The sequence below is a fragment of the Geospiza fortis genome, unplaced genomic scaffold (assembly GCF_000277835.1).
Source record: "Geospiza fortis unplaced genomic scaffold, GeoFor_1.0 scaffold279, whole genome shotgun sequence".
In the NCBI taxonomy this organism is placed as follows: Eukaryota; Metazoa; Chordata; class Aves; order Passeriformes; family Thraupidae; genus Geospiza; species Geospiza fortis.
The window spans coordinates 2,784,458-2,794,213 of record NW_005054352.1 but is presented as its reverse complement, the minus strand read 5'-3'; the positions used below and the strand labels follow the sequence as shown (position 1 = coordinate 2,794,213).

The 9,756-nt window shown below is 34.9% G+C and overlaps 1 protein-coding gene across 4 annotated transcripts in view; it reads right to left on the bottom strand.

Moving 5' to 3' along the window:
• Window positions 1-2,934: 2,934 nt before the first annotated feature.
• The window catches only part of SLF1 (SMC5-SMC6 complex localization factor 1), a 32,430-nt gene continuing 25,608 nt past the window's right edge, over window positions 2,935-9,756 (bottom strand). For 2 of the 4 annotated variants that reach the window (XM_031058935.1, XM_031058937.1), the window contains 5 exons: window positions 9,308-9,474; window positions 8,711-8,814; window positions 6,651-6,743; window positions 6,084-6,266; window positions 2,935-3,740 (listed from right to left, as the gene is read on the bottom strand). In XM_031058935.1, the coding sequence (XP_030914795.1) occupies window positions 3,244-3,740; window positions 6,084-6,266; window positions 6,651-6,743; window positions 8,711-8,814; window positions 9,308-9,474 (1,044 nt within the window). In that variant the 3' untranslated portion in view covers window positions 2,935-3,243. The remainder of the gene's footprint in view (window positions 3,741-6,083; window positions 6,267-6,650; window positions 6,744-8,710; window positions 8,815-9,307; window positions 9,475-9,756) is intronic. The other 2 variants (XM_031058938.1, XM_031058936.1) reach the window with 1 other exon arrangement.

The window sequence follows — 9,756 nt, the reverse complement described above, 5'->3', positions numbered from 1 at the left end:
TTCTGTTTCTGTCTGTGCTCCTTTTCCTAATTCGCTTTTGTAGGAACGCTTACTCTTCTTTATCGCTAAACGGGTCTTAGATCTAATATTGTTGCGTTTACGCTTTATTCTCGTCTGAGAAATCTCTCAGAAAGAATCCTTCCCCACTGCCCGTTTTCTAGTGGGACGGGACACAGAGAGTATAAAACACTGGAATTAATGCTTAATGCAACTTTTTGGACAACTTTCAAAGCTTGACCGACATCTTCGTGTGCAAGTAAAATTCCCAACTCGTGTGTCCCAGTGTCCTGTACCGTTTGTTTTGCTGCTGTCAAGTTTGCTGACCTCTGTTGCTCACCTGACTGGGAAGTAGCATTGCAGCATCATCATCTGGTACATATATTCTCCACCTGTATGCTGAACGTGAAAAATAATTAAGAACTTTTTAAAGGCTTAGGAAAAATAGGATTGATTGATGGAATCATATACCTTATCATATTTGTATACTTATATTCCATATCATATATGGAAAGATATACCTTTGTGCTTCTGAAGCATGTCAGTGCGTGAAATGTGGGCATTTGGAGAAGAAGGATGATTTTTTTTTCTTTTGTTCTTTTAGCTAAGACAGGGTATCCTGCATACCCTGGGAGATTTTAAAAAGCAAACAATCATTTAATAATAGATACCGCTTTTACAGGAAAGTTTTGCTATACTGAAAGAGAACAGGTACTCTGATAAATTGGATAAAGCATATTATGTTAAATATGACAGATATGCTTAAAACTTTTCAAAGGTATGAAGTCTGCAAATTTAAGTGTATGTAAAACTGAACTGCAAGAACTGGGAAATAACAGGAAAACTTTGAATGTATGATCCTTAAACTAAGAGAATATTAGAACAGAATTATGCTACAAAGACTGATGTGTACAGACAGTGTTTTAGCTGGGGCTTCTTCTGGAACATAATTCATATATTTGCTAACTTTTGACTGTTTTGTTTTCCAATGTTAATTATGTTCATTTAGCATATGTTACCTACATTATCTTGGAAGGAGGTACTTGAAATTACTTTAAATAGTAAAGTATGGCTTTTTAAATTATTAATGTGCAGTTTTTTTCTTTCTAAATGATCTAAATAATAACAAATAATTGCAGGCACGTCTTGCCTAAATAAGCAGAATCACCATCAGGCCAAAATTAATGAAATGAAAGCTTTTCCTGCTTTCATTTCAGTCAGTGGTATGTTAGAATTCTGAATATTCTAAAGGATTTGTTTTTTAAGACCCACCAGAATTTTTTCAGGGTCCTCTGAGTCCCACTTAAAATGCACAATTATGCATCAAATTATTGACTAAAAGCAAATGTTACTATTGTAAACTTAGGTTCTGCACTCCTTAGAAAGTAAACACATAACATTTCTTTCATTTTGTCCTACAAAAGGAAATACTGAAGTTTTATTAGTCCATTTCATATATGACAGAAGCTTTAGTGTTTCTTACTAGAGAAAAATTAAAAGTGCACAGACAGAAACAAATCCAATATGCACTGATGCTTTAGTCTATTAGAGCATGTTGTTCTGCCTGCATGTATAAAAATAATAATAGGTCATTAATAAGCATGGAACATTTGTAAGAAAGGTCTGGTTCCAAAGTCAGCTTGGTTTGAGCATCTTCTGTGGATTGCTGTAAGATCATATATCTCAGCTACAGAAAGGCTAAATGGAAATTTTAATGTGCCGCATGCCAGATGCATCAATGGAATTTCATCCCTCTAGTCTAGCAAGATTAGTTACTTAAGCAGCTCCTGCTCCACACCCATTCTTTTTTTTTTCCTTTTTTTAAAAAAATATTATAAATGGTTATTACAGAAGAACTGGAATTTGGAATGTTGCTTATTTGTACCTACCTTTTAAAGGCTAAGTTTCTAAGTAATCTATTATTGAATCTGTTAGAAAAAAATAAATCACATATCCTTACTCTAAAGCAGCTCTTATTTCTCTTTGCTTGGAAGGGAAAGGAATAAACTTCTGTTTGAGTGTGTCTCTTCCAGATCCTAGCATGGAATTACTTAGATCTCCACAAAAATGCAGGGCAGGAACTGTAGTTGTTTCTGTATGAATGAGCAGTAAGGGCTCCCCAAAAGATGTGACTCTTCTACAACCCCAAACCCATAAGAACAATTAGGTAATTCAGCTGCCTTGCCTTCAATACCTTTTAAAGAGCAGCATGGGAATTTCTCTCTTTCATAATTAATTTAAAAGTTTGATAAAATATGTAGCATACAATCCTAAACTGTTAGGTTAGGCCATTAGTTTAGAGGGTTTATCATGTATAGTTTGCAAGTACTCACAGAATGGAGAATGAAAGTTTCATATGAAGTGGGGCATAATTTTTAAGGATATCCATTCTTAGTTTCAGAGTATGATGTCCAGTATATACTTAAGCTCTTGTTCTATCCTTTGTAAACTCCTCTGCCAACATAACTAGATTTCTGCCACTGCTTCCACCTGCATCTTCCTTTGAGGTAGTCCCAGGAGTGATACCAGATCATTACATGCCAGAGTAATGGTTTTACCAAATCACTGGAAGCCAGTACGATTTAGAGCAGAGCCAAGGACAGCCTTAAGTTTTCCTGAGGGTGAATTCAATTCTCCAAAGCATCATTGACTTGGGAAGCAGCAAATGGTAACGCACTGGAATTTTGCAGATCACCCAAGTGTTCGAGCCATTCTCCTTCGCTTGGCCACTGCACAAATAAATGAGACTACAAGCAACATAGTGCTGATGAGGAACAACATTTTCCATGTCTTTGTGTGACCACTTCTATCAAAGACATGGGAAATGTTAAATATTCATTCTGTAAATATATAGTGCCTTCTCCTTTGAATTTTGCAACATGCAATTAATTTACATAATTTATTTTTTATTAAGTAAGACAAAAATGGATAGAAGGACTTCACATTTCCGTATGTTTTTATTTAAAGACATATTTATAACATTAGCTTTAATAAGGGATAACAAAATACGTAGACACAAGGCTTTCCCAGGAAATAAAACAATCAACTGTTTGGTTTAAGTTCAGGGTCACTGCCTCTGAAAACCAAAGAGAAATATGGCACAAGGCACATTAAAAAAAATACTTGCAAGACAGTTTAACTGAGTGTAAATGATACAGCACATTCCTAAGATCATACACATCCAGATCTGTCAGGCAAGTAGAAGGTAGTACCACTCAAGATCCAGCCAATGTGGTTGTTTGGAATTTAACTGCTAGAAGGATTTAGGCACTGACATGCTTCTACCATAGTTTCCAGAACTGCTAATAAGGCCTTCGCCTGTTCACCGGGGAAGAATAACATGCTTTCAGGTATTTCTTGAAGAAACTGTGGTAGTTTTCCAAAAGTTTCTAGCTCTTTAAAATACATATCTACCAACCAATCTCCAGAAAATGCATTTTTCATCTTAGAAGTATCACAAACCATTACTGGAAGTACATTTGAACAAGCTATTGCTCGCAGAGTTACAGTCAGGGGTGTAGACAAATTATAAACAGAACAAAAATTAATCAGCATCTTAGTAAATGAAATCAAACACAGTTCTTTCTTCTGATTGCAAAAATCTTGTTCTCTGCATTCATAGAAGTTTTCAATGCTCTCTCCTGGATAAACAAGATTCAGAAGTTCTTCCTTTGCTGTGACTGACTCAACATAATCCAGTGGCAGTTTCTCATGGGAGTTCCTTTGCTCTAGAAGAACTGGCCCTTCAGGGAAAACACAAACATTAATAACAACAGCACATTTTGTGATGAATTGGCAGCTGAACAAGGTTTCTGGGCTGGTTACTGCCAGAAGCCAGGTGTTTGTTTAAGTTCCTTTTTTGTACCAAGTTATGTTAATGTAACTGATGACTTACACATTTGCAACACAAGATAGAACCTGTAGAGACCCTTTGTAACAATTTCTTTATAGTATTGTCTTAACTTGCATAGAGTATGCAATGTTATTACTTTTCTAAAATTCTATTAAGTACTTTGTACACTAGGTTATTTGCTGACATTGACTTCAAATTAAAGGCATGTTACTATGATGGTCTTTATTATACTTTTCTGGATGGTGTGGCCAATCTTGCCTTACGCTGTGCAGCAAGGTAAACTGTTGGGGTAGGAATCCAAGCCTTCCCCAATAACTAAGTTTAAAATTTTGATCTTAACAGATTTCTGAAATGCAAAACATAATTACTCTAATAAATAGATTTAAAGTAAGTAAATAGGACATGCTTATTTGTTCAGAACTAGTCTGAAAAAATAAATCCTTTTGGTATTTCCTGTTTATTAGTACAAGGGACCTATTAATATTTAAAGAGCTTACACATCTCTTGGGAAGTTTAAGAAAGGCTGCATCAGTAAGAAAAAATGAAGGCTGTTAAGACGCTACAAATGCTTTTCAAATATGAACACATCAGGAATCTTACATAAATTTGTATTACTACACTAAAGTAATGATACCATATTAACATGAATGCTTCTTCCGAAATACATTTTAATGACAAAAGATGAACTCCCACATTTCGTACCAGTAATAGATATTTTAATTTTGCTCAGATTAAAACTGTATATTATTATTATTATTATTATTATTATTATTATTATTATTATTATTACTGATCATTAACTTCTGTGTTCTAAATTATCGAGCTAAGTAAATTCACACTGAATAGGTAACATGCTTTCTACCATGGGCCTGTCAGTTACTTGACAAGCCATAACTCAGAATGCGACAGAGGCACACACAGCCTTACACTTGCCAGAAAACCTTGATGAAAGCAAGTGCAAGTAGAGCTCTTCCCCTATGATAACAAGATCATCCACTACCTGTTCTTCACAGCAGCCCAGGAAAAATGCACGTCTGTTAGTGCAGTGCCTTTTCCAGTTGGGGAGCTGGGCTTACTATAATATTTGCTATTGCATCACTTCAGCTGACTGAACTGAGCCCAGGTATTGGCTTGGCATGTTACATGCCAAGGTGACATGGCACAGTAGAGATATAAAACACCTGGGAGCTACAGAACTGAGACTCAGTAAACAGAGGCAGAACTGCAGAAGGAATGTATTGATTATGATCTGGTGCTTGCACAACAGACACAAACACAGCCTTTAGGGGGCAGGAGAAGACTATAAATACAGAGGGTCATATGTCAAGAATCTATTAAAATTTTGTTTCTCTACCTTAATTAATAGGCTGCCTAAATACACTCTTCTGCCTTGTGATCAAGCACAGAATGATTTTTACTGAAAAAATCTGGGTTCGGTACATAAAACACAGTTTACAGTGATACAGTAGGGAAATGGTACAGATATTGCAAACACTCATTTTAGTAAATTAATTAAAATAAGTAAGAGTTGCTATCCAAGATGATTCTTTGTGGATATCTGGGGTTTTTTAAACATGCTAAATTAAATAGATTGGTACAGTACATACTTCAAGATACAAATCTGAACAAAAAGTATTGTTTAAAATATTGTGTGCTTAAAATATTTAAAATAAGGGGCAAAGTATTTTTTTTAGAAACAAAGGCATCCTTCTCACTATTATCCCTAAACAGCAGTTATCATGATTACAATATCAATGACTTTCTTCAACTAATAGTATTCAGAGACCATCACATCAATTTTCAAAAATGCTGAAAAAAATTATGTTGAAATACATGAATATAGAGAGATTTAACCAATCTGGGTTTGTGTTGTGGTAAAAATAGATCTAAACAATAGAAAATACTTAGCCTTGATTGGTGACTGGATAATCTTTATTTTCATTAGTGGAGAATATAGTTGCAATGCATATGGTGTAAAATGCAGGATAAAAACACTACCACATTAGAAAAACATGTGGAAATCCTGGTTAATTTCATATTCAGCTGATCAAGGTAAGTGTGAAAACAGTATTATTATATTAGTGTAAACAAACCAGTTAGGCTTAAAAAAGTTTTAAAATTTTTCATAATAACCTTGTATTTTAGAAAACTATCAAGAAAAACACTGAGAACTTCATATGGATTCAGAACAGAGGTTAATTTCCCTAAACTAGTTTAGCATAAATGCACTCACCCCCATGCTGAAGTAGCAGCTTGCCAATTTCTACATGTCCATTTGACAGTGCATCATGCAAAGGAGTCACCCCATCCACTTGACTGAGCAGGTCTACCTCTGGACAACGCTCCAGAATTTCACGGACACACACTGTGCTACCATGGTTACAGGCTTCATGCAAAGGCGTCCAGCCAGCATAATCTGAATTATAAATCAAGGGAAGTTTTAAAACAGCAGAAGTAGTACTGAAATGTTAATAATGTCATTCATTAGACAGGAAAACACTTCACTTTTTTAGTACTCATTACAGCTGGAATGGCAGCCTGTGATTTCAAAACAAGAAATTCTATTGAAAAACATCTGAAAAAATAGCATTTTTAAGAATCAGTAGAAAATGTGATGTTAAATACACTTCAGTTATAAATTCATCTTACCTTAATGTTTGCTGTAAAGTCCTCACTTTGTGATATTTAAAAAAGAAAGAGCTTCAGATTGTATAAATACAAACTTGTTACCAAACAGACACTAATATAGTTCTTCATGTGTCTTAATTTCTTAGTTCTGTAGAGAAAATGAATAACTTACCTTTAACATTAATGTCTATTCCCGGCAAAGAGAGAAGCTGAATCAATCTCTCCACTTTGTTATTTCTGCAAGCTTTATGCAGGGCTGTCTCTCCTACCATGAAAAATTAATAGATTACACTAGACTAGACAAGATAGCAACTAAAGAAAATAATCAAAGGGTCTGGAACTAGGAGACCTGGTTATGTACCAGAAAACTCAATAATGAGTACGATTTTCCTTTATCCTTTTTAAACATCTTAAAAGAAAAAAAAACCCCACGGAGCTTCTGTTCCACCAGAGATCCAGCAATGAAATTGTACTGCAAATGGTTTAACACAGGAATTATCTCCCCTCTAGTTCAAGGTTTAAAGCTTCAATCACACTATAAAAGCACCAAATGATCACAAAACACCAAAAAATACTGGGTTTTGAAGCAATAAAACTTAAGAGTGCAGTTGCCCTCCCTTAAATTTATTCATGAACCTACATTAAGATGTATGGTTCTTTTTACACAGCGTTTATAGCTTAATTTAAATGAATGTTTCTGGCTAAGCACAAGTGCCTCTACACACTCAAGAATAAATCAAAACTTCAAATCTATTAGCAGATGGTTTCTGTTTCTCAATAGACTCTCTGACTTGGCTACAGTAAAGAAGGAGGGGAGAAAGAGGGAAATTAATAATAATACTAATATTAATAATAATAAAATTATTACTAGTAGTAGACCCTGGGGAAAAAAAATCCCAAACCGTAGTACCATGTACAGCTGAATTAAGTGTGAAAAATTAAACAGCAAACAACTGAGAGCTGCTGCTTGTGTATGTAAAGACACCACTAGCTTCTGTGCAATAAAAACTTCAGACACATTCTAAATGCTGTTTTCTTTTCAATAATTGATTAGCTTTGAACAAGAGCCAGAAGAAAATCCTGATACCAGGTGAAAGATGATGAATCAAGCATCTTAGAAATTCAAGATATCTTAGGGTAGATCTCTTAGCTTTTATAGTAAGATTTACACGGAATATTTTGTTATATTAATACCTTTACTATATAAATCTGCCAGCTCCATGCCCATTCTTTCAACAGAAGACACTACTTATAATTTCAGCAGGGGAGAATAGAATAAAAAGCAGGATTGGTTTTTTTGGTTCCACTTCCCTCCCCCTCCCCCCCACCAAGTCTTTCAGCTCACTTTTCTTTGCAGAAATCAGATGTAATAATTCACATCAATTTTACTTGCAAAAGCAATAAAAACAAAGGGAACAAATTTTAAAAATGTATGGTCTGACTCTGTTGCTGAAGTTTTTTTAAACCTTTAAAGGGCGTGAGGTTGTCTTTTGTTTGTGATACAATTCTGTTTTTAATTTTTTGAACAATTCCAGCTTGCTTTTGCCAGTTTTTTTCTCCTGGGTGTCATATTAATAGAGTTGTAGGTAAATTTCTGATGATAAAGATGAAAAAGTAGTTCCAGCAAGCAATTCTGTAGTAAAGCAAGCCTCATGCAAAGTACAATTATTAAACTTGTGTAGTAAATAGGAACTGAATTAATTACTGCAGTGCTGTTTTATTCCTTAGGTACATGAGTTCCAGTACAGTTAAAACAAAAGCCAAGTGCATTTCATAGTCTGGGCTGAATGCCTGGAAGAAAACAGTCCATATGCTTAAAACAGCTATGTAACATAGCATACTCCTCAGTCTTTGTTCACGAAATGTCTAGGACTCAGAGAGATGAAGACTGAATTATACTTGCAAATCAGAAGACGTTGATCCTACCAAGCACAGGTTGAGGTGCATTAGCAAAGTAAGGCAGGCAAGACCGGAATGAGCTCACAAGAACTATACACTGTATTTAATGTACGGAAGGAGGAGGGTAATGAAGAAGGCAACTTCATTTTACCATATATACAAATTCCTCGTTTAAAACAGACATTGCAAAAGAGAAACGTGGACCGTACGAAAATAATTCTTGGGCATAAGCCATTGTTTTAGTCCAGCATTCATCAGGACAAGTTTTTAAACATCAAACTATAAATTCTAACCACTTTAAACTTCTTAACATAAATTAGATCTCTAGAATACCTTTAATATTTCTTTTGTGTACCTCTTCAGCCAAAAGTGAGCTCCTTTTGGTGTGTGCAGTCTGGACTTCTGTTTTTGCTCTAAGTTTATTGAAGATTAAGTCACTGAAAAGAAACCAAAGGGGACACATTTAAAATCACTATTTCATACTTAATGTATATGTACTTAATGGTTTTAAATGTGTACATACAGGGTACTTAGATTTAGTCATTTCAGCATCATATTGGAAATGTCTTAATTATGTACGTTCTGTGACATTTAATTATAACTGTATTTAAAATAGAAATCAAATAGGATTGTCCACTTTTAAACTTTCTTTAAATGTAATTCCATGAACAGTGAGCTTCTGTATATACCCTATAAATTTAATATTAGGCAAATAAAACTACATCAGTCTGCATATACACTGAAATTGATGATCAAAGAGAAAAGGGGAAACCCCAGCCCAAAGGTGTTATGGGCTTACAATAGAGCTTTCTGTCAGTTGAAGTAATTTGTAGACAACAAAACAGGTCAGATAAAGTTCAAGAAATGTGTCAGGTCAGAAGCTGTCCCCCAAAGCAGAATAAAACTGGTGATGTTATAGGTATTACTTACGGTAGATCAGGCAGCACTTTGACTTGGTTCTGCTTATCGCCATTTAGCATCTGTAATGTCCTTTGAGACTCAGGGCATGGCTGTTGCCCTATTTTCTTTTCCTCTGCTTTGTGTACCTCTGTCTCACGCATCCCTATCTCTCGCAAAGCAGGTGAATAGGAACAGACCTGTTGCAAAAGTAACATTTTATAAATGAAGAAATTTTCTTTTGTTACTCTTGCTGCAAAGCAGTCATCTTTATCCACATGTATCCATCTATATTCTTCATGTATATACGTTTTTTAAAATCTGATCCCTGAATGACTGTACATATAGATTGTTTCAGTTTGTCTTTTACATTCCTTTTCGATGTTTTTGTAATTCACTCTTTACACTGGCCTCAGTGAGTGGCTTGTGTCTGAGACAGAAAATGGGAAGTTCTAGGCCTCTCTCAGGTTTCTGGCAGCTGA